Source organism: Xenopus laevis, chromosome 9_10L (genome assembly GCF_017654675.1).
Source record: "Xenopus laevis strain J_2021 chromosome 9_10L, Xenopus_laevis_v10.1, whole genome shotgun sequence".
In the NCBI taxonomy this organism is placed as follows: domain Eukaryota; kingdom Metazoa; phylum Chordata; class Amphibia; order Anura; family Pipidae; genus Xenopus; species Xenopus laevis.
Genome location: NC_054387.1, coordinates 38,443,902 through 38,469,059, shown reverse-complemented (window position 1 = coordinate 38,469,059; position 25,158 = coordinate 38,443,902). Strand labels below are relative to the sequence as shown.

The window sequence follows — 25,158 nt, the reverse complement described above, 5'->3', positions numbered from 1 at the left end:
AGAGGGGATTTGCTGCATGCAATTTTTCTTTATAAATCAATGCTTTTAATAAAGGCAAAACATCTGCCAAGTGAACTGAATAGTAAAAAATGAAGGAAAAAAAAAATCCTGAGAAATGTGCCCCCCCCCCCAGTGATTGATCCCTAGGCAGTTGCTTACCCTGCCTACACCTTCACCTGGCCCTGTTTTTCACCTTCCAACACCTTTTTCAATTCAGTTGATTTCAGATAATTCATCATAAATACTTTTCTATTTTTCTATCTGAAATCAACTGAATTGAAAAAAAGTGTTGGAAGGCAACTTAATCTCCCCAAATCTGCCCGTGTGCTAGCTCCCTTAGATGATTTGTAAGGTTTTACCTAAACCACTACTACTAAAGGTGGCCATAGATGCAAAGATCCGCTCGTTTAGCGATGTTGCCAAACGAGCGGATCTTTCCCCGATATGCCATTAACAGACTTGGCTATATCGGGGGTAATCTGATTGTTCGGCCGTATGGGCTCCGGCGGGATCGGTCAGGTCAAAATCAAACCTTACCGATCGATCTCCGCCGGACGTAAGATGTCGGCACACGCCACACACGATCCGAAAATCGTACGAATCCTCAATTCGTACTATCGGATCTGTGTGTCTATGGCCACCTTTAGTCTACTTTATCTCCAGTTCTTGGCTAAATACTCTTTTGTGCTTCTCCCTTTCGACCAGTTTTGCTGCAACGCAGAACAGAGAGATTTGCAAACTGCTGGAAGGTCTCACTAATAATTAACCTGCGTTTTGCCTCTTCTCCAGCAGTGAATGAACTTAAGCCAGAGAAAGATAAAGATCTTTAAAGGCAGCAATAGAGATGACTTCTGAACTGAACAAACTATCACCTTAGTTAAAGGGGCTGTTCACCTTTGAGGTTACTTTTAGTATGATGTATTGTAGAGAGTGATATTCTGAGACAATTTGCAATTGGTTTTGCTTTTTATTTGTTCTGGAGTTATTTTGCTATTTATTCAGCAGCTCTCCAGTTTGCAATTTTAGCTAATCTAATTGTGAGGGTCCAAATTACCATGCATTGCTTTTAATAAGAGACTGCAATATAAATAGGAGAGGCCTGAAAAAAAAGATTAGTAGGAATGCACCGAATCCAGGATTCAGTTCAGGATTCTGCCTTTTTCAGCAGGATTCGGCCGAACCGAATCATAATTTGTATATGCAAATTAGAGATGGGAGGAAAATTGTGTGAATTTTTGTCACAAAACAAGGAAGTAAAAAATATTTTACCCTTTCCACCCCTAATTTGCATATGCAAATTAGGATTTGGTTCGGTATTCTGCCAAATCTCTCGCAAAGGATTCGGCCAAATCCAAAATAGTGGATTTGTTGCATCCCTAAAGATTAGTAATAAAAAGTAGCAATAACCGGAAATGTGTAGCCTTACTGAGCATTTCTTTCTTAGATGGGGTCAGGGGAAGATAGAAAATAATTCAAAAACTAAAAATAATGAAGACCAATTGAAAAGTTGCTTAGAATTGGCCATTCTATAACATACTAAAAGTTCACTTAAAGGTAAACCACCCCTTTAAATTGCCATAAATCACCATTATGTTGAACTACACCTATATATTTTTACTTTCACTAACAAAGCTACAGCGACCAAACACTTGTACACTATTCTTATGATTAATAAAGCTTTATTCAGAATTTCTCAACACAAAAAAAAAAAGGATAAAACGATGGGGGTCAGAAGCTGGGAAATTTGTAATACTATCCAGCCGAATTCTTGAATGTAAACATACCAGCTTGGCACAATGAGTATCCTTTGGAGGTACACAGGCTACGAAAAGCAGGACCCACTGAATACAGCATGCTGTTGGCTATATTTTATTCCTCCAAAGATAGTGCTGCATCCATTTTAATCAAAGCTAGGCTGCTCCTTTTGCCTGCGTGAGTTTGCGTGCGGCATGTGCTAAGTGGCCATTTTCAATGTTTCATTGTCTCAGGCATGGGAGGGGAAAATGTGATTGTAAAGTATAGGAAACAAAGGACCCCAAAATACAGACAATTAAAAATCCTTTTGCCCACCAATGACAAGCGCTAGCAGTGCCATGTTATCTCTGCCCACTGATGTTGGGAGTGGTGCCAGGTAAAGAGGAAAATGAGCATGGAGGGACACAGCAGAGTATCCAATGCCCATCACCAAGTCACAGTGCACTTGTTTTTCTGCTGCACCATATTGGTATATGGCGTCCCAGGTCGATACCAAAGACACATAACGACGCAAGCAGTGTCAGTCCGCTGGAAGAAAGCAGCATTCCGCAGGACAGGGCATCTCCATCTTGGCAGAAAGCAGCACTCTGCGAATTCCGGCAACATACGAGCCCTCTAAGTGCCAACAACAGCAGGATCATAGGCAGCTTCAGGCAGCTCGCTGGCACTGCAGTGGTACAGGAAGCAGTTTCCCCAGCAACTGTAGCAGATCAGGAAGAGAGCACCAAGGAAAACCAAGGCGCAGATTGTGCAAGGCTTCCTCTCCAGTAAAAAGCTCAGCAGGTAGAATCCCATGAACACTGAGTGACTGAACCACAGGGCTGGGTTCAAAGGTTTGGGGATTAGAAGGACAGGAAGTAGCCACTGTAGACAGTACATGGTGAAAGCAAGGATACAATCTCTTACGGGTTCTTGCCTAAAACCTGAAGAAAGACAAAAGGACAGTTGTTATTTGGCGGTACTGCTAACAGAAGATTTAGGAATTTACAATAGACTGTAGGACAAGGGATAAACAAGCATCACTGCTTTCCACCAGTACTCAACGTGTATGCAGCATTATATCCACACTATCTACAATCAGGGCCGCCATCAGGGGGGACTACTGTCCCGGATGGTTTGGGGAGTTATGGGGGCCTGGCTGTGCTGCACTTACTTGCATAGCCGGGCCCCTGCAGACTTCAGATGGGAAGGTGGGCTGGAGCTCCGATGCCAGCATCTTTATTCCTGTGCTCTGATTCGTGAGTTTAGTGTAAGTCCCGGTAAAGCCGCATGGGTATTGGAGTGGTGAAATTTGAACCTACCCTCTAGTTTATCTAATCGCAATGCGGCTTTACTGGGACTTACATTTCAATGGCGAATCAGAGCACAGGAAACTGAAGATACAGGCACCTGAGCTCGCTGGCTAAAGTAAGTGCAGTGTTCTTTCTTTTAACTTGTAGGGGCCCTGGCCACAGTTTTTTTTTTAATAACTTGTAGGGGCCCGTGCCAAAAATGTTTTTTTTAAAAATAACATAGGGGCCCTGGCCACTAATGAATTTTTTTTTTTTAATAACTTGTAGGGGCCCTGGCCTCAAATGTTTTTTTTTTAAACCTTATAGGGGGTCCTTGGCCACCAATGTTTTCTTTCTTTAATTTGTAGGGGGCCTGGGCACCAAAGGAGGGCACTAAATGTTTTAACGCTTGTTGTCTAGTGTGGCCTTCATACTGATGGGTGAGGGAGGGGTGGCAAGCGGGGCCCCCGTGATTTTTTGATGGCAGCCCTGTCTACAATGTAACATGTTCTTGGCCAACAACCGTTCCCAAGGACAACCTAATGTACAGGATGACATTTCTGTTATGTTCCTATCCAGTTGTCTTACAGTGGTCCCTGTCATTCCAACTAGTACTTAATTTGTTCTATGTTTTTAGCTGCTTCTCATTTTCCCTTCATATGCCTCCACTTTTATAAGTCACTTTAACACTCCCAGATATCAATGAATATATCTGGGCCATCTATTGTCTCCCCATAGCAAGAGTCTTGAATGATCAGCTCCCTATTGGTTGTCCCTTTAGAAGTTTATAAACAGTGCAACAAAACGTTTCAGGGAATTCCCATATACTGTGCGTTCTACAATCTAGAAGGGGGACAGGAAGTAGCTGAAACATTTGGTTGCCTTGCACTCTACAAAAACGCTTTGGAGGTCCTTTTTTATCACTCCATTTGTAAGTGTGCACCCTGTGCAGGCTGAGAAGCAACTCCTCCACTCGTGGGTGCCTCTGTACTGAACAGCATTGTGTCAGCCTGTGTGCAGATTTTGCTCCATGTGTATGCACATAGGATGACTTAAAGCAGAGGGGCCGTTTATTGACTGGTACCTTTAAGCAAGTGGAGAAACACTAGTACAACACAGGGCTAAGACTATGTTCTCATCCAGAAACTTCTGCCTTGCTGTACAGAGACCCTCTCTTTGCCCTTCTCCATGTTAACTGTCAGACTCCCATTTATGTCTATAGTCCGTGAGGAGGACGCAACCTCTTAAGACCAGGTCTGGACTGAGACTGAAAATAGGCCCAGGCATTTCAAGTTCACAAATGCCCAATAAATAATGACTATCCGTTGCGTCTTACAGTAGCCCCTCTGGCATTTACCAGACAACTACAGACTGGCAGTCAAGCCCGGCCTCTAACTCAGTCTTTCTTGAATTTGCCTTGGCCTCATACAATTCCATTGGGCCTCTCCGACTCTATGAAAACTCCAGGAGGCCTCTCACTATCAAAGTAGCCTCTTACCCATGTCTCACCACATACAATCACTCACGGCCCTGGCTGTCTCACACCATACACTCACTCACAGGCCCTGTCTCTCACACCATACACACACAGCCCTGGCTGTCTCACACCATACACTCATGGGCCCTGGCTGTCTCACAGCATACACTCACTGACCCTGTCTCTCACACCATACACTCACGTGCCCTGTCTTACACTATACAATCACTCACAGCTCTGGCTCTCATCCCATACAGTGAGTCACAGGCCCGGTCTCACACCATACACTCACTCACGGGCACTGGCTGTCTCACAACATAAACTCACGTGCCCTGTCTCTCAGAGTCACAGCATACATCCACTGGCCTGTTTTACACCATACACTCACTCACGGGCCCTGTCTCTCGCACCTTACACTCACGGGCTCTGGTCTGTGTCAGACGTTGGCTCCTAGGGCACTTGACCCTGCATGCAGTGATTGAGAGGCCCGTGTGTGATCCAGCAGTCTCCTAGTGACCCTATTCCCTCCAGTCAGTCACTTGTGGCCCCTGTATCACATGATGGGACTGAAAGGAGCCAGACATCCACCCTGTTAATGTTTTAACGCTGGCTTTCCAGGCTCTGACGTAAAGATGTCAGACACTCAGCAAACCCCTCTCCCCTACGCTGCCGTTCGGTTTTCCCGACTCCCCACCAAACCAGCCAACCGGTTACATGTGCGTCATTCTCACCCTTGCCGAGAATCCTCCGCTCCTCGCCCAGGCCGCCACTTGTGCACAGGCACCGTGTTAGACAGCCCGGGCCACGTCCTGAGCCTTCCCTATGTGTGACGCCACAGCTTTGCCCGCCCCTCGCTCTCAGACCTAGTACACTAGAGAGAGCGCCCTCTGGTGTAGACACGAGAGTATGGAAGCTGCGTTTCTTAGGTCTCATTTATTGACGCGCGCCCCAGGCAACCCGGCAGGCCACGTCACGCCCCGACCCTGCACGACCATGCGCAAACGGGGACGCGCGCGTAACCGTGATCAAAAGAGAACACAGGGTTGCCTGGTCTAATGGTAGCGACTAGTTCCTGTCCCTGGAAACGACCGTCCCTCTAGTGGACAGGAAATAGACGATTCACAGGGCAGTGAGCTGGTTTCTATCCTCACAAAGGACCTAATGCCTCTACTGGTGAGGTACCAGGAAAGGATAGAAATGAGTCCAGTCTTTCACTTCCTTGTTTTGTGTCAAAAAGTCATGCAATTTCCCTCCCCTAATTTGCATATGCAAATTCAGACTCGGTTCGGCCGGGCAGAAGGATTCGGCCGAATCCAGAACCCTGCTGAAAAAGGCAGAATCCTGGCCGAATCCCGAACCGAATCCTGGATTTGGTGCATCCCTAGAATTAATATTCCTTCAAAAGATTCATGAGCTGAACCCCCACATGTCCTTACTGAGGTCCCACTTATCTAAGCAGCATGTAAACATGTGCTGAACTTGCAGCCAATCACTATCAGGATATAAACATAAAACGTGAAAATGAAGGAAATCACTATTTGAGTGTGACACTGGTTAGTGCCTGGGATATTCTCCTTGGTTTTGTGCATATTCTAATAGAAAATATCATTATGGGAGGAATGGGGAAACAGGCAGACTATAGACAACTCAGGATAAATACACAGAAGTACATCCTGGCATTTGGCCGCACGGCTAAGTGACAGTTAAATAACGGATTTCTCACTTTCATTTCTGGGATCAGAGGTGAGTGGATGCACTGCACACACTGGGGGACAATTTATGAAAAATAATGAAATAAATGAAGAAAATCACTACTAAATGGAGTCACTAGGTAGCGCATGGGATATTAGCCTTGGTTTTGTCATTTTAATAGATTATAGGAGAGTTGGGGTTGGGGGGAAGGAACAGGGATGCAGGGAGGCTACACACCTGTCAGGCTAAATACAGAAAGTATAAAATAACATTTGGGATTCCAATTGCTTTATATTTAAAATAAGTGCAAGTTAAGAAATAATAAAAAGTCTGAAATCTCCTATGTTAACATATAACATATAACAGGGTCACTATGTTGGCCACTTGCTGTTCAGGTTTCTCCTCTAATGCTATTAATATTTATATTTCTCTCTGTATCTCACTTTGTATATAATATTTACTTCTTAAAAAGCTTTTCAGTAAAAGTTGAGCAATTATTAAGGGCAAAAGTCTGAAATCCCCCATGTTACACTATAACAGGGGTCACTGACAGTGTTTGGAGTGACAGTTGGCCACAGTTGGTGTACAGGTTTCTCCTCTAATGCTATTAATATTTATATTTCTCTCTGTATCTCACTTTGTATATAACATTTACTTCTTAAAAAGCTTTTCAGTAAAGGTTGAGCAATTATTAAGGGCAAAAGTCTGAAATCCCCCATATAACAGGGGTCACCCAGTGTTTGGAGTGACAGTTGACAGTTGGCCACTTGGTGTTTCTCCTCCAATACTATTAATATCCATATTTCTCTTTGCATCTTACTTTGTATATAAAACCGACTTCTTAAAAAGCTTTAAAGGAAAAAGTTTTGGAGCTGCAACTTTCCAGTCACTGTTACTCATGTCCTGAATATCCCGGCATCTCTTGTCAGACCTGCAGCCTGTGGTCTTCTAACTGTTACTGACCTACAAATCCCAGCATCCCTTGTCAGACCTACAGCCTGTAGTCTTTTAGCTGTTACTGACCTACAAATCCCAGCATCCCTTGTCAGACCTGTAGCCTATAGTACAAATCCCAGCATCCCTTGTCAGACCTGTAGCCTATAGTACAAATCCCAGCATCCCTTGTCAGACCTGTAGCCTATAGTACAAATCCCAGCATCCCTTGTCAGACCTGTAGCCTATAGTACAAATCCCAGCATCCCTTGTCAGACCTGTAGCCTATAGTACAAATCCCAGCATCCCTTGTCAGACCTGTAGCCTATAGTACAAATCCCAGCATCCCTTGTCAGACCTGTAGCCTATAGTACAAATCCCAGCATCCCTTGTCAGACCTGCAGCCTGTGGTCTTTTAGCTGTTACTGACCTATAAATCCCAGCATCCCTTGTCAGACCTGTAGCCTATAGTACAAATCCCAGCATCCCTTGTCAGACCTGTAGCCTATAGTACACATTCCAGCATCCCTTGTCAGACCTACAGCCTATAGTACAAATCCCAGTATCCCTTGTCAGACCTGCAGCCTATAATACAAATCCCAGCATCCCTTTTCAGAACTGTAGCCTATAATACAAATCCCAGCATCCCTTGTCAGACCTGAAGTCTATAATACAAATCCCAGCATCCCTTGTCAGACCTGTAGCCTATAGTACAAATCCCAGCATCCCTTGTCAGACCTGAAGTCTATAATACAAATCCCAGCATCCCTTGTCAGACCTGTAGCCTATAGTACAAATCCCAGCATCCCTTGTCAGAACTGAAGTCTATAATACAAATCCCAGCATCCCTTGTCAGACCTGCAGCCTATAGTACAAATCCCAGCATCCCTTGTCAGACCTGTAGCCTATAGTACAAATCCCATCATCCCTTGTCAGACCTGCAGCCTGTGGTCTTTTAGCTGTTACTGACCTACAAATCCCAGCATCCCTTGTCAGACCTGCAGCCTATAATACAAATCCCAGCATCCCTTGTCAGACCTGTAGCCTATAGTACAAATCCCATCATCCCTTGTCAGACCTGCAGCCTGTGGTCTTTTAGCTGTTACTGACCTACAAATCCCAGCATCCCTTGTCAGACCTGCAGCCTATAATACTAATCCCAGCATCCCTTGTCAGACTTGTAGCCTATAGTACAAATCCCAGTATCCCTTGTCAGACCTGCAGCCTGTAGTCTTTTAGCTGTTACTGACCTACAAATCCCAGCATCCCTTGTCAGACCTGTAGCCTATAGTACAAATCCCAGCATCCCTTGTCAGACCTGTAGCCTATAGTACAAATCCCAGCATCCCTTGTCAGACCTGCAGCCTGTGGTCTTTTAGCTGTTACTGACCTACAAATCCTAGCATCCCTTGTTAGACCTGTAGCCTATAGTACACATCCCAGCATCCCTTGTCAGACCTACAGCCTGCAGTTTTCTAGCTGTTACTGACCTACAAATCCCAGCATCCCTTGTCAGACCTGCAGCCTATAATACAAATCCCAGCATCCCTTGTCAGACCTGTAGCCTATAGTACAAATCCCAGCATCCCTTGTCAGACCTGTAGCCTATAATACAAATCCCAGCATCCCTTGTCAGACCTGTAGCCTATAGTACAAATCCCAGTATCCCTTGTCAGACCTGCAGCCTGTAGTCTTTTAGCTGTTACTGACCTACAAATCCCAGCATCCATTGTCAGACCTGTAGCCTATAGTACAAATCCCAGCATCCCTTGTCAGACCTATAGTCTATAGTACAAATCCCAGCATCCCTTGTCAGACCTGCACCCTGTGGTCTTTTAGCTCTTAATGAACTACAAATCCCAGCATCCCTTGTCAGACCTGCAGCCTATAATACAAATCCCAGCATCCCTTGTCAGACCTGCAGCCTGTACTCGTCCTTTTACTGTGATATGATGATGTTGAGAGGCTGTATTTCAGCAGGGACTGGGCCTCATATCATAATAGAGGGAAGAATGGATGGTGCCAATACAGGGAAATGCGGCAACCTGTTTAATTTCATTTCATTTAAAGGGGAGCTTTGCTTTAATGCTGTTGATGCAAAAGGAAAAACTGATGTTAATTTCATTTTTTGGCAATGGATATCAGATTTCAGAATTTGTGGCCCGAATAAAAAACAGATAAAACAGATAAACAATATATATAAGTTTAGGGTTTGTTTTTGGTACAATGGGAGAATTGGTTGAGGGTGTGAATACTTGAGGGCTGGTGCATGTGAGCTTACAATCTCTTCTTTCTTTCTGTGTCCCCACACAGTGAAATATCCGAGCGACGAAGCGTTTTCATAGCGTTTTCGAAGCGATTTTCAGAGTGATTTTCCCGAGAGATTTCACAGCGATTGTTTTATAGAGATATTCAGCGATATTCCATCAGATTTTTGGCGTTTGGAGAAAACATCTTCCTTTGACGTCAGCTGATATCTTCTTTATAACCCAACAGCTCTTTTAAGAGCTAAAAAACTTGGACGCAATGCCTTTCTGCGCCCCCTGGAGGAAGGTAAGGCAACTGCTACTGTTTTATCTGAATTTAGGGTTTTGCTGTATAGAGAACAGATAAAGTATAGAATGTAATAGAATCTTTCTCTTCTCCTTCAGCCACAGGCCGAATCCAGTACCCTCTCTGAGATTTATAAGGTGAGTAGAAAGGAGGGTAAAACACTTGCTGCTACTGCCGGAAGTGAGACATGTTTTATACCCTGGGGAATATTATGTTATCAATAAAATCCTTCTTTTTTTCTATTTTATTTTCCAGCCTCCTGATGGTCGGCTGACCAAGGATGTGCTTCTTGGAGTGGGCGGCACCGGAGACGTCTACAAGGTAAGGGACCAACCAATTCCTAGAGAGTAGGGGAACTGAACAAGATTGTGATCACTACACACAATCACACAATGATTTAGGCAGACATATCAAGCTTCTGGTTTGGAGGCTGCATTAGACCCTCTCTTTCCTACTTGTATATAAGTCAACCTTTCTGTCTGTATTACAGGGTCGTCACCATCATAGAGGCGTGGTAGCGGTGAAGATCGCCAACATCAGCCGAGTACTGTATCTTTATAATTCTAATCATTATATATCAATCCTATTTGTGTAGTTGCCTGTGTGAGCTAAAGGGATTTCTATTATTCCACTCCAGGATGAAGAGTCAGTCTGCAGGGAGCTGAAGTTTCTCCAGCAGTTCGGCGGCCACAATAACATCGCCTCTTACTATGGAGCCTACTACAGGGCTCCACTCACGGAGTGCTCATCGGAGCTCTTGGAAGTAAGAAATGATTTACTGTATCGTGTTCATTCCTCTTGTGCCAAAGCAATCTCCACTGGAAGTGATAGAATACATGACCTTAAATAATATCTATGTATTTCAGATTGTTCTCGAGTACTGTGGTGGAGGCTCTCTTCATAACCTCATCCACAAGACCAATGGCCAATCCCTGAAGGAGACCTGGATCGGCTATGTCTGCAAGGAGGTTTTAAAGGTAAGGCCAGATTTACACCTTAAGGACTCTTCTTGTTGCATAAATTATATATACAATCTCTTTGTTGGGAATGTTTAGTCTTATGTCTGTTATAGTCTTATAACCTACATCTCAATCTCCCCAGGGGCTGCACCACATCCACAAGAACCGGGCCGTTCATAGAGACATCAAGAGCCTGAACATCATGCTCACAGAGACGGCCAGAGTCAAGATCAGTGAGTAAAACTTACAGATATAAGAGTAATGGCTGGTTGGGAGCTTTTGTGAATATGGAGTCAGGGTGTTTCATAATTCAGGTTTCTTATCTTATTGTGGTTAAACAAGTTATTTTCCATTAATAGATTCTATCTGTCATTTCAGTCGACTTTGGAAACAGCTGGAACCTGGACCCGCAGACAGGATTGTGCCATGAAGCAGACGGGACTGCACATTGGATGGCACCCGAGGCCATAAGGCAGAAGGGCCAGCGCCTGGCGTACGACACCAAAGTATGTTGTACTTATAATACTTGTAACAACACCGAGCATTTACTTATCAGTGTTAATGCGACATAGAAGCAGTCGTTTTCTCATGGAGAGAAAGGAGTTTTTCCAAAACTTTGGGTTTCTTAACTGTTTGCACAATGTGTCTGCTTTAATATATTTGCTCCTTTGCTCAGTTATGTAACTGCTATTGTTTGTAATGGACATGTATTGCTGTATACGCGTTTATATATAATAAAGCATTTTTTCACTTTTACATATACCATGATGTGTTCATTTACTAGGGGGTGCATTGTGCTATTTTAGAAGTTGTATTCTGTTCTGTTTTGGCCATCATTGAGCCAAGGAGAATGGCTTGTACTTTTGCCCCCATGATAATATATGTATATGTTTCTAAAAGAGACTTGTATAAGTGTAGCCTTTTTACTTAGATTTTATTGAACAGCCACTAACCCAATTCTCTCCTTCTAATGCTCTTTGGTGTGTCTTTTGCAGTGTGACATCTGGTCGCTGGGGATAACCGCCATCGAAATGGCCGAAGGAAAACCACGTAAGCGAATCACCATTTTGGCTACTTTATTTTATACATTGAGCAGCAGAGGTTCTATATCAGAATTAAAGGAATTTGGGGTGATTTGCTATTTCCAACAAAAAATAACTTTTTCTATAATTTAAATAAATAACTTGTTTGATGGGCCTGATATATATGTGTTTTTTTATCTGTAAGGCAGGTTCAGTGCGGTGGTTTAAGAGAACCCGTAATTATTCCTAAAGAGAAAAAGCTGTATAGTGTTTTACCTTCTTTCAATGCGATAACATACAAGTTTAGAACTACTCACAAGGGAGATGTCTTTGGAGAAGTTCTAAACTTGTATGTTTTCTCTTTAGGAATAATTACGGGTTCTCTTAAACCAGCGCACTGAACCTGCCTTACAGCTACAATACACGAGCACTAGTGGGTCCAATACACGAGCACTAGTGGGTCCACTTTTTTATCGGTGCTGCTTGAATTTGCTGCGGAGTTCACTTATCCTACAGACTAACTCATATATGTTTTTCACATTTAGCATATGCAGATATATACCCTGTGGAGCAGCTGATTAGAGAAGCCCAACCACCGAAGCTTCAATCAGACAGATGGTGAGTCGGTCCCAGCTTGTGTCACTGTACATTGTACCTGTGCTTACAGACATGGAACTCACATTTTCTTATTAACACTTGGGACATTTGGCAACTCCTATATCCACTTAGCCGCTTCCACGGTCCTCACCTTCCCCTTGTCTGTATAAATTTGGGATAATGGGGAGATTTCAGTCTCAGCTCATAGCGATGTGTATTTTGTTTAAATACCTCCTAAATATAAATAGAGGTTTTTCTACTGCAGGCAGGGATATGTGTGTTTTGAGGGAAATATAGATGGATGCAGAGCAGATATGATATATTTTATGTATATAATCACTGTCTATGTCTCAGGGGCATATCAGTATAACTATGGGCCCCACTACTATGTGATTACAGGCCATGTGCACTATGGTGCAGTCAGATGAGGGTGTGGGAAAATCACAGGACCTTACCTTGTCCCTCATAGCCTTATAGACATATAGATTTGCCACAGATATCCTTTGTTATACCCTTGTTGACCAGTTTGGGATAGTGGTGGGCTGTACAGTGCACAAAAGTACAATATATATATAAAAGTATCCATGGGGGAGACAAATCACATAATAAATAGATACAGAATCATAGAACAAAGGACTTAAGTGCTATGTGGTGAGAGACATAGTGGGAAGGAGGTCCCTGCCCTGTAGAGCTTACAGTCTAAATGGATGGGAGACTAACATACAGGTACAAATTGGAGATGAAAAAGTTCACAAGGTAAGGCATAGTCAGTAGAGACAAGACTTTGGGAGAAGATTTCTATAATGTGTAATGCTGTAATACTATGGGACTCACTTCTCCCTAAAGAGATCAAATCAAAATAGATAGATAGATAGATAGACAGACAGACAGACGGACAGATAGATAGATGATATATTATAGATAGACAGATAGATATACTGCAAAATATATGTAAATTCTGGAGTATAGCTAATGGTTACTGGGTAAAAGCGTCTGGAATCTGGAAATAATAATCTGGGGATTTTTTTTGCTAGCTAAAGCTAAAATCTCTTTTTTTCCAGGTCACAACGTTTTGTGTCCTTCTTGGATTCCTGTCTGAAGAAGGATCCTTCAGAGAGAGGGAGTGCTGAAGAACTCCTGCAGCACCCATTCATCACCCAACTGACACCTAAGAAGATCATCAGGGCTGAGATTGGAGAACATCTCCGGACTCTGCAGAACCGGCCGGCCAAGAAAGGTGAGGGAATCCATTATATTTGATACGACTGCACCATCACACAGTGTAACTCAACATCTGCAAGAGTTGGTTTTATTATAATGGCACTGGGAATAATATACATGTTTTAAGGGGAACTTTATCTTAATATTATATTTTAATATAATGGTGATAATGGCATTCTAAGACAATTTGCATTTAGTCTTCAGTCTTTTTTTTTTTTGTTTATGACTCATATACAAGCTTTAATTAGTATTCATGAATCACAAATATGATTTTTCCCTATACAGGACTGAAGGGAGTAGCTCTCTGGACCCTGAAGCTGCGGCGTGCTTGTGACTTCTGCACACAGACATCGGCAGAACAAGAAGCAGCTCTGCAAGTGGCCCTGGAGGGCTTCTCCTGTTATTGATCTTGTGGCCAATAACATCAACAGCCCAGAATGAGTTTCCTGAATCACAGCCTAGGAAAAAGAAACATCCACAGGGTAAGGTCCCATCTCCATTCAGTATCCCTGTACAACGGTTCTCAGCTCGTAGACAAATAGCAATCTGATCCCCTGCTGCCTGGAGTGTGTCTACATTGGTAGGACCTGAATCCTCACTGTGCACAAGAGGTGGGTTTCGGCTAGAAGATACTCAAGTTTACATTTCTTGGTCACAATCCTCCCCATGTGTGAAGCAAATAAACACACCGGGCAGTAGGGGCTGAATCAAGGTTTTCTCTGTTGATGGACATTAGCCTCACTTCAGCAGCCGCACAATAACACAGCAGGGTAGAATGTGATTGAGAAGGCTCAGGCATTATTTCCTATTCCCATAGCCAGTGCATTTATTTCTAAAAGGAGCATCAGCCTGGGAGAAAAACTCCCTAACATGTTGGAACCCCTAATGAATAAGGCTTGTGAAAAAATGCCATGCCTCTGAATGAGAATTAATGATCTATTACTGACTGATATTTTTTTCTCATACAGATCCATTGGCGTCTGCAGCTCCACCAGCAACATCTCCTTTCAAGCTGATGCAAGTGGTAACATCAAGATTCCTGCAACTACACCAGCAGAGACTTTATCTCCATGATCATATTCTTTTCAGTCTACCACATCTCCACCAGTGGTGTATTTGCTCCAGTTTACATCACTCCACCCACACACACATCTCCACCTCACTTTCCAACTGCCATAGTCCATCTTCCTTTTTTTGTAGACTACGACAACTCCAACATCTTGCCTTAAACATCTACATTTCACAGAACCATAGCAACAACATTCCTATCCACCTCTACAGCTCGACTAGCAGCATTCACTTATCAAACACCATAGCTCCACTATTAGGACTTAAGTTTGCATTAGTATCCAATTACCACATCTCCACCCAAGGACTTTCCATTTAACTTTAGCTCCACCACCAGCCCTTATCCCATATTTTACCTCTACCCGCAAGCTCTGTCCTTTTGCTAACACACCTCCACCAATATCTTCTTTTATTTAGCTATCATCAAGAGTTTCTCCTCTTTAAAATATCTTTTAATCCTTGCCCTTCTTCCTGGACCTCCATTGGTTCTTCTGATGCCCCCTACACAGAGGCTTCTCTTCTCCACTTTTTTCTTTTGCCCCCCCCTCTAACACCAATTCCTCAGTGGTTTCTCCTGTTCAAATTCTTTCCTTTCTAAATTCTATCCTTTCAAGCCTTCCACTTAACAACCAGTCACATCTCCTACTCTAAACCCTGACATAAACTCTTAGTACTGATACTGACATAAACTCATAGTACAAGTTGATCCAGGGACTTGTCCGATTGCCCTTTGGGAGTCAGGAAGGAATTTTTCCCCCTCTGAGGCAAATTGGCTCTGGCTTCAGATGGGGTTTTTGCCTTCCTCTGGATCAACTACTAAATAGGAAGATCCCTTTTACACTAAAACATGAACCTAATAGATGTGAGTCCTTCCCAACTTAAATGAGTATGAATTAATCTAAAATGCATAAATATAACATCCATTTTATAAATAAATATGTTAATACACATTTCATTGGTGTTCTTGCATTTTTTATAGTTCTATAGTATTGCCAGGGAACATTACAGAGGAGGGAGACCTCTAGTGCAAGGGAAAGAGTCACTGAAAGTGAAGGTGGAATCAAGAGGCAAGGGTGGGAGAAATTGGTGAAAAGAGATGCTAAGGATGAAGAAATACAAGAAGGGATAAGCCATGTCTGGACCCAGTCCTACTGATCTGCACTGATGTCAGAGGTTTGGTCAATCAATCACATACAAATGATATATAGTGTATATAAACATATAACTAGGATTAGTACATTATGGGACTGGGTTCAGAAGGTGCTGACTTATTAATATGTTATTTTGGGCCTAGCAGGGACTTGGATATACATGTTACTGCCATTAGTATCCTTTGGGCCAAGGAGAAACTGACTTATTGGGTGTAGAAAGAGCTGACCCATTAACATGCCACTGTTATTATAAGACATTTGTCCCATGATAAAGTTGCCTTTGGTATTATTTGGGCATAGGAAGGGCAGGTCTGTGTGATGTTTCATTGGGCATCAGTCCATCCCGTGATTGGATAACAGCTGGGATATTAATGGCCACTGGAAATTCAAGGAGCCCTGGGCCAAAGTAAGACGTTTAGTTAAGTAGTTGAACAAAAGGTGTTTCCCCAATCAGGCAATCAGCAGGGCTCTCCTCCACCCTCAAAAAAAGACAATTTCCACAAGAGATTGCTGTATTCCTCAAAAATCACAAGGTTTTGAGGGGGAATAAAACAGATATAATATATATAGTGCAGTATTTCAAAATAATTTATGATATTTTTAGTGAACTTGCTATGTTCAAATATACCCGCATGTGAATAATTTATACTTACAAATCATGCACCACCATCAGGAGTTAATATTTAACCAGTGTAAAAGTCAGTAAGTAAGACGTACTTGAATTTACTCTACATTCTAATTCATAGTGACTATTTTACCATAGTACCCTGATCCCCAGAGGTTCATTGCATATATCACTCCATTTGGGAAAATGGGAAGAGGAGGGTTCGTCCAGACTCACAAGGAAGGTTTGTAACTTTACCAATGACACGGCTGAGAGGCAGTACAGCAGGCCCCCTGCCCTGATATTAATCCATGCAGTTTATGTTTAGTCCTGGATTTACTTGCCCTTTAAGAGACAGGGTGGGAGTAGGCAGAGTAAGGGTTAAGTTTATGTAATTTCATGGTACAGCCCTATCAAGCTTCTCAGTTCTGTTGGGCCCAGGCCTTTAAGGAATCACATGTTGATCTTGCTGTGTCCCTGCTGCATGGTGTTGCCCCCATGCTTTAGAATGAAGTAGTAGAATACCCATCCTCACTGACATACATGAGTAGGGGAAATAGGAGACGCTGCGTGGGAGTAGGCGTCACCAACAGGTTTTCACAGTCCATTGCACTGATTTAGGCTGGGTGCCAGCACAGTCCAGTCAGCTCCGAAGAAGCATTATACTGGGCATGTGCTGTGCCAGGGACATTATCATACATGGGCAAACAGCAAATCCAAACACAGGGTATAGATCTATATATTCAGTAGTGCTACCCATTGATACACAGCAGCTTATTTATATAAACAATAGTAGTGTTTCTGAAGCAAACACAGCAGTTTTACCAGTATAGTGCAACACTGCATTATATTTTTATTACTTTAAGCCACTTTATTTTTTGATGTTATTGTTCCATTGGATCACTGTTACTATTCTGGGTAGACAAAGGGCCCCAGATTTGTGTTGTGGCTTATTAGGGCCATCCTGATTTTATATTTTGAACAACTCTGGTGAACACATATTAAAGGGGATGTCAACCCTCAAAATGATGCTTAATGAAAGCAAATGTACATTTAAAGCAATTTTTCAATATATGCTCATTAAAAAAAATCCAGTGCTCTTAAAATGATTCATAAATAGAATTGCAGCTGAAATGAGTAATTGGTATGACCCTTGGGGTGGGGGTAATGGTACACCTATATATTGAGCATATAGGTAAGAGCTCAAACATTTGCCGATATGGCCTGTCTGTGCATTGAGGTATTTGGTGTCCGTGTTACCCATTTATATAAATTATATGGTATGGGGTATACCAGGGAAATGATAGATTTTTTTTTTGTAATTCCACACAATGGTAAAACAATGATGTCTAAATAACTCAAAGGTATGTATCATCCAAAAATATATGCTTTTTGCTGTGTTCAGGTCTGTTACAGATCAGCACTTTGCTGACCCGCACATCACTAATATGCATCACTTATTAAAATATTCTGCAGTTACATGTCTTCTCATTTTCTGGCAGTAGGTGGTGCTGAAGAATAAAAATGTGAAAACTGCTTCCAAAAATTGCCAATTTCATGTCACTCTAATATTAGACCATTTGCTACCATGCTGTTCAACATCCATGCATTATTCTCACCCTAGGGGCACCTTAATGTGTGTATTACCCCTGTTGTAGTATGTGGCATCCTCCTGTAATTGGATGGGTTATAGTTCCAGTGGGTGGAACATTCTTTCTCGACATATAATCACATTGCAAATATTGCAGTTCGGGCAAGGGAATGTGTTTTTCTCCTCACTTAGGGAAGTGGGTGTCCTTTTATTAGGATCTCAGCATAAAGCTCACAGCCAAATCACAAATGCCTTTTGTCAAAGAAATTGTGGCTTCTTTTTGCACTTTGCGTGGGACATTGTAAATTACTTCCTTTGTAACTGACCCCTGGTGCTGCAGAGTTTAGGAGGACGGCACCTCCACCATACATAGAATGTAATAAAGAACCATACCTCCCAACTGTACCGTTTGACAGCTCAACCCGCAGTTCCGGATTGTTACTGAAATGTCCCAATTTTCTTTTTGATCTCCTGCACTGAACAGCCAGAAAAAGATACAACATTTCTAACTTAATTGGCTTTTGGCACAGAGCCCAGAATACATGGCAGGTGCACTTAGATACATTTGTAACAATTTAAGATAAGTAAAGAAACAATTTTAAGATAAGCAGATCTCTTGAAGAAACGGTGACTTGCAACTTAAAGGGCAATTCACCTTCATTAGCAAAACTGCAATAACAAATAAAAACCACAAAAATGTGTTCAGACTTTCATAACCTGCCAAATTTTGTAAAATGAACATGGTAATTAGGGGGTTTGGCCACAGAAATGGGCGTAGCCAAGAAGTTTGCCGCACTCCGCGCGACAAATGTCTTTGTCCCTTTTTCGAAAATGTTGGGAGGTATGAAGAACTCCAGCAAACGGATAAATCTCTGTTAAGCATTCTACCCTTGAGTTCTTTATTACATTGTAAATGACTTCACAAGGGTATTGAAGGGATACTGTCATGGGAAAAAAAACGATTTTTTCAAAATGAATCAATTAATAGTGCTGCTCCAGCAGAAATCTGACATGGGGCTAGACATATTGTCAATTTCCCAGCTGCCCCAATTCATGTGACTTGTGCTCTGATAAACTTCAATCACTCTTTACTGCTGTACTGCAAGTTGGAGTGATATCACCCCCCTCCCTTTTCCCCCCCAGCAGCCAAACAAAAGAACAATGGGAAGGTAACCAGATAGCAGCTCCCTAACACAAGATAATAGCTGCCTGGTAGATCTAAGAACAACACTCAATAGTAAAAACCCATGTCCCACTGAGACACATTCAGTTACATTGAGAAGGAAAAACAGCAGCCTGCCAGAAAGCATTTCTCTACTAAAGTGCAGGCACAAGTCACATGACCAGGGGCAGCTGGGAAATTGACAATATGTCTAGCTCCATGTCAGATTTCAAAATTGAATATAAAAAAATCTGTTTGCTCTTTTAAGAAATGGATTTCAGTGCAGAATTCTGCTGGAGCAGCACTATTAACTGATTCATTTTGAAAAAATTTTTTTCCCATGACAGTATCCCTTTAATATGAAGGTGGAACTTTGCTGTAACACCCTCTGCTCTTTTCATAAGGTTTTCTAGTAGATGTTGAAGTTTTGTTGTTGGGATTTGCTTCCATTCAGCCCCACAAGTCTGAACAAGGTTGGATAATGACAGGACTGACTTTTGTTTGAAATCATTCCCCAAGTGTTGAGCTTGGTTGAAATCAGAGCAAACCTTGTGCTGTTGCATGGAGTTGCATGACGTTGTGTGCAATCTCCTGTGTAGTTTTACCCTTTGCGAGAGACAAGTTTTCATTTGCTATTCCCATTTTTTACAACTTTTCAAATAGTCTTCATTTTTTTATTAATTATTTGCTATGCTGCTTCTTCAAATGAGAGTCACTGACCCCGGTAGCCAAAAAACATTTGCTCTGTGACTAAAATGTTATTGTTATTGTTCATTTTTCTTACTTATCCTTCTTTTTAGGCCCTCTACTATTCTTCTCCCAGACACTCATCTAAACTACTGCCTCGTTGCTTGAGTAAATTGCAGAAATTCCAAACTGGAGAGCTGTTGAACAACAAAACTAAATAATGAAAAAAGAAGAGCAATTACACATTTCATTAGAATGTAACTGTCTAAAATGTACTAGAAGTTAATTTAAAGAGATACGGACACCAGGAATTTAACTTTCACTTTTTTTTTTTTTACATCTACCACAACATTGCCTTTCCATGCTCTCTATCATTTTAACATAAAAGTATTTGCTCAATGGTTTTACATTATCTATCTCAGGGGTCCCCAACCTTTTTTACCCGTGAGCCACATTCAAATGTAAAAAAAGAGTTGGGGAGCAACACAAGCATGAAAAGGTCCCTTGGGGTGCCAAATAAGGGCTGTGATTGGCTATTTGGTAGCCCCTATGTGGACTGGCAGACTACCGGAGGCTCTACTTGGTACTATACTTAGTTTTTATGCTATTAAAACTTGCCTCCAAGCCTGGAATTCAAAAATAAGCCCCTGCTTTGAGGACACTGATAGCAACATCCAAGGGGTCAGAGAGCAACATGTTGCTCATGAGCTACTGGTTGAGGATCACTGATCTATTTGATCCACCTTGTTCCTCTATGAGGGAGCTGCCATAATTGTGCAGCAGTAGTCCATTAGTATTAAAAACTGTGACTGGTTGAGAAGGGACGGTCAGGTTTGCAAAACAGATTTAGGAACTTACAGTGACCTATAGGTAACTTTTAATGCACATTAATATTTTAAAAAGTAGTTTTTTAGTGTCAGTATGACTTTAAGGGTAGCCTTAAATGCGTATGCAGTAAACTGCCACCCTACCTTTGTATGAAGTCTTAATACAGATGTTTATGCGGCAAACTACATGTGTTCATGAGGGAAGGTTGGTAATGCAGATGTGTCAGGCAAGGCTGGTCCTTGTATGAGACAAGCACTGTTAGACTGGTCCACCGGAAAACCAGGAAAACTCCCAGATGCCCTTTTTGGTCTAACAATGGTACTGTAGGTACTGTAGGTATGTAGGTTGCTACAGATAACGTGTATTAAAGGAACAGTAACACCAAAAAAATGAAGTAAACCCACAAGTTTTATCAGTGCAGGGTAACAGTATATTATGTTGTCATTCCTTAAAAACCCTCTAATTTTTTGGTGTTACTGTTCCTTTAAGGAAGTTTGGCTTTGCCGCTGTTTGTACTCTGTTTAATTCTTCCGATTACTGCTGCTTCTGTATAGTGTAAACAGTAAATGTGTGAACAGTGATTTTTTTACTTTATGCAAAGTTGGCATAGTCACTGTATGAAAGAAATGGGCATAGACATATTGTGAGGGAGGGTGAACCAGCCAAGAGCCAGTATGTGGCATAGGCGACAGGCACTGTGTTGGTATGTAGAAGATGTTGGTACTGTCAGCATGTATGAAAGGCTTTTCAAATGGCGCATGACATTCAGAGGGCACTTATCAGGCTGCCCCCCTGTGCCCTTGGCAGTGCTGATCACCAGTTATCTGGAGATAAAACCTTCATAGGAGGAAGATTTATCACTGAGCATAGAAGCTGCAGAGTGAGATAAATTGGGAAAGCAAGTAAGGAGAGGAGGAGGTAAACCAAGAGAGGGGGCAGGAGGCTGTATAGAATGGAGATCAAAAAGGACAGGGAATAAGCAGAGGAGGTAGAAACATTTGAGGACGGAATAAGTAAAGGATAAAATAAATCGGTGCTGTCCAACTGGTGGGCCACGACCCCCCCTTTTTTGGCCCCGTACATGAAAGTTTGTCTGCTGTGACTGTTTACCTTGTGTAAACTCAGTATCAGTACTGAGATTAACTATATAAACTCCAATTCATTGTTCACACCTGTAACCTCTAATGTTCACACCCCCTGTACTGTTCACACCTCAGACCCAGACTGAAAGTGCCCACATTGTTCACCTGTTCACAGCTCATAGAAACTGCTTGAGGGACACCAGCATTGTGTCACTGTATGTAGTACCGTATAAACTGTTCATCTTAGAGTGGTTCTGGTAGGTTTCCCAGTCTCCTGATGTATTCTGCCTGCACTATGCTCCCTCTGTGTGCCATATTCTGCCTGCCCTATGCTCCCTGTGTGTGCCATACTCTGCCTGCACTATGCTCCCTCTGTGTGCCATATTCTGCCTGCCCTATGTTCCCTGTGTGCCATGCTCTGCTTGCCCTATATTCCTTGTGTGTGCCATACTCTGCCTGCCCTACGCTTCCTGAGATGTGAGGCTGGTATATACAGTATATATATATATTGAGGCTGGTGTATATTTTTATATGACTTACATTTTTCAGATATGAGTGATATCCCTGCAATGAGCACCAACCATTTGGTTTTTTGGTGTGCTACCACCATTAAATTGGACATGGTCTTAAAGGAGAACTAAACCCCCTCCGCTGGCCACCCTCCCTGCCTCCCCCTGGTAAGTGTTACCCCTGAATTGTGCCCCTTGTAGGATTACTGACATGCACAGTGAGTGCAGCGGAGGATTCTGCACTTTATGGTTCAGTTAAATATGCACAGTCACAGGTTGTAAATATTTACCCTTCTGTATACCAAATTATCTGATGATTAATATATAGTATAATTATGAATAGTTTAGACTAGGGGGGTCTTGCCTAGTGGGAGGGGAGAGGAAATGTTGTCACTGCTGTGTCCATTGGATAAAGGTGGGGCAGAATCAAGGAGTGTGCAGAAGTACAAGGCAGCTTATGATTGGAGAACTAAACATCAATAAAGAGGCTCACAAACAGAGGACATGACTTTTGAGAAAGTGGTGGAAAACTGTGTCACTGAACTGTTTCTGTATGAATGAACACTGGCTGGCACAAAGAGTTGCATGCATGGCAGTGCCTGGGTGATGCCATTTACAGCAGTGGGCCCATTACTTGGGGTCCCTCCTGGTCCATGTATGACAGTGACAGATGTGGCACGCGTGCTGAGCAGAGCAGGTGACAGATTACAGCTGCCAAACTGTGACACAAACCCATTTGGAGTGGGAAGTGATAAATGTCCCACTCGGTTTAAATACAGGGAAGTAAATTTCTCCCGACAGCCGCTGCTCTGCTGCATTAACTATATGCTGCCTGCCATCAAAAACCCGTTTGGGCTCCTGTGAGAGAAGGACATTGTAGGTCCCCTGTACAGAATAATGCTAAATATAGCTTTTCAGAGACCCAGAAATGATGTGGGCAGAGAAAGTTGTAAATGCATAATAGCTGTCATGCATCCATACAGTACAGCAGAGAGAAGAAATGGATTCTGGTAAATAGGGAGAGATAGGTGAAGGTTAGAAATGGTAAAACAGCAGCAGAAAATGAAGAGATGAGGAACTGGGAGGAAGAGAAACAGGGAACAATAAATAGAAACAAAAGAGGCAGAACAGAGAGAAGACCTGGTAGAAAAGTGGCAAAGATACAAGGAAAAGACAGAAGCCATAAGTGTAAGTATATAGAAAAGAGATAAATCCATAGACAGGGGAGTGACACCTGCTCTATCAACAGCTCACTCAGATCCCTAACCTCAATTAACCCCCTCGCCCACATTCAGCAATTACCTGCCAGTCACGTAGAGCCTAAAGAGAGAGAGATAGCCAACTATTACACTGAAGCTACACTAGGGAATGATATGTAGTCTACCCCTACTGATGGCTACAGCCTGCCACATCACAGACACCCAGCATGAGCACAGGACCACCACAGTTACAGTCAGGATCAGTCTGCCCTCCTCACAAAGCTCTAAAAAGGTAATGTCACAATGACAGAAAGGTGACAACCATAATGGCATCTCCGTCAAAGAACATATACAATGGCTTGCCTCCTATTCCTTCCATTCAATGAAGGATGAGCACAAAGAAGTGTGGAGCACTGATCATTATATTGGCACAATGATCCGAGGCCAGCTGAGTTAAAAATGACGGGGAGCTGCTCTCATGGTTATTACATGGGAGCTGAACTTGTTGTTAAATAAAGATGTGACTTTTGGTCCTATAACTTTTTGATGAATCGTGGTGTGTATGTATTTTTTCTTCCTTTTGGGGATTTATAGTGCCCTACTAAAAAGGGTTTTCTAAATTAATATTAAAGGCCAGGGATGGTGCTGTAGCACATTAAAGCTGGCCATAGACGCACAGATCCTATCGTACGAATCGAGGATTCGTACGATTTTCAGATCGTGTGTGGAGAGGGTGACATCTTTCGTCCGGCAGAGATCGGTCATTTGGTCGATCGGTCAGGTTTGGTTTTAACCTGACCGATCCCGCCGGAGCCCATTGCACATCGTAATCGGATCGTTCAGATTACCCCCGATATAGCCATGCTCGTTAATGGCATATTGGGGAAAGATCCGCTCATTTGGCAATGTCGCCAAACGAGCGGATCTTTGCATCTTTGGCCACCTTAAGGCTAAAATTATTTAAATATATAATTTTTAAACCAAGAGTATTTGGTAAGGCAAGGCAATGCAATTTAGTCCTGTCTTCCCTAGATTCTCTCTTTTCTGCATGGCCTATCATGCACTGCCCAACTGTGTACCTAAGCAAGTGAAAACGTGCACAGCAAATTGATTCCCACATCTCATCTCAGGCAGGCAGCAGCAATGTGGCAGCAGGGTTCACTGGGATTTCTCTCTGTGTCCTGATGGGCCAGTCCAACCTTGGCACTTAGTGCTGCTGCCTTCCTCTTGCCCCCTGTTCCGAATTAAGCTCCAGTGCCTCTATTGATACAGGGGAGCTAGCACCAGCAGCACCGATAAAAACAGACTTGCGCCTAAAGTATTGGCTACACATATTATTGTGATGGAGATTACTGGAAGAAATGTCTATCAAAAAATTGTTAGCATAACTGCGTCTGATTTCAAAGTGCAAGCACAACTGCGTTAATTTTGATGCATTGACCACAACTACGTCAAACACAACTCTTCCTGGTAACGATGATGCTTAAATTATGATGCTTAAATTTTGGGGAAAAAACCTGCAGTTTTGTCAAAAATTGCACTTTGTACATTGCATTCTGGTTCCCTCTGTAAAGAGATTAAGAATCCCTGGTATAAGGCAGTTCACATGCCCTCATACCCCAAACACTAGAGCTTGGCATTGAAACAGTAAAGTTACTCAGCTAATTAGCTGTGCCTCTGAAATTTCTTGGGCCACATTTTTCAAGCTTGGCTTAGGAAAGCAATTACTTTTATTCCTTGCCAAGGAAGAATATCGGAGGCAACATGAATTATTAATGCACGTACCAAATTTGCATC

General features: G+C 42.5%; 2 protein-coding genes across 2 annotated transcripts; one reads left to right on the top strand and one right to left on the bottom strand.

Moving 5' to 3' along the window:
- Positions 1–1,662: 1,662 nt before the first annotated feature.
- On the bottom strand, positions 1,663–5,060 carry blcap.L (BLCAP, apoptosis inducing factor L homeolog; the record flags this gene model as incomplete). Its single annotated transcript, NM_001171728.1, is given in 2 exon segments — positions 1,663–2,678; positions 4,925–5,060. A coding segment is annotated over 1 exon segment (264 nt). The 3' UTR covers positions 1,663–2,370.
- Positions 5,061–10,127: 5,067 nt separating this feature from the next.
- On the top strand, positions 10,128–15,498 carry LOC121397922 (serine/threonine-protein kinase hippo-like). The gene is made up of 10 exons (XM_041576171.1): positions 10,128–10,225; positions 10,319–10,444; positions 10,548–10,658; positions 10,783–10,873; positions 11,019–11,146; positions 11,636–11,690; positions 12,208–12,280; positions 13,321–13,496; positions 13,766–13,962; positions 14,449–15,498. Exons 4-9 carry the CDS (start codon positions 10,843–10,845, stop codon positions 13,885–13,887), a joined length of 585 nt encoding a protein of 194 aa, XP_041432105.1. The 5' UTR covers positions 10,128–10,225; positions 10,319–10,444; positions 10,548–10,658; positions 10,783–10,842; the 3' UTR covers positions 13,888–13,962; positions 14,449–15,498.
- Positions 15,499–25,158: the final 9,660 nt, after the last annotated feature.

What these genes read in the sequence shown, in the direction of transcription:
- LOC121397922 (XM_041576171.1), top strand. Translation starts at nt 10,843, where the DNA reads ATGCTCACAGAGACGGCCAGAGTCAAGATCA. An exon ending in GCCTGGCGTACGACACCAAA is followed by an intron (nt 11,147 to 11,635) that starts GTATGTTGTACT and finishes TGTCTTTTGCAG; the next exon opens with TGTGACATCTGGTCGCTGGG. An exon ending in GAACCGGCCGGCCAAGAAAG is followed by an intron (nt 13,497 to 13,765) that starts GTGAGGGAATCC and finishes TTCCCTATACAG; the next exon opens with GACTGAAGGGAGTAGCTCTC.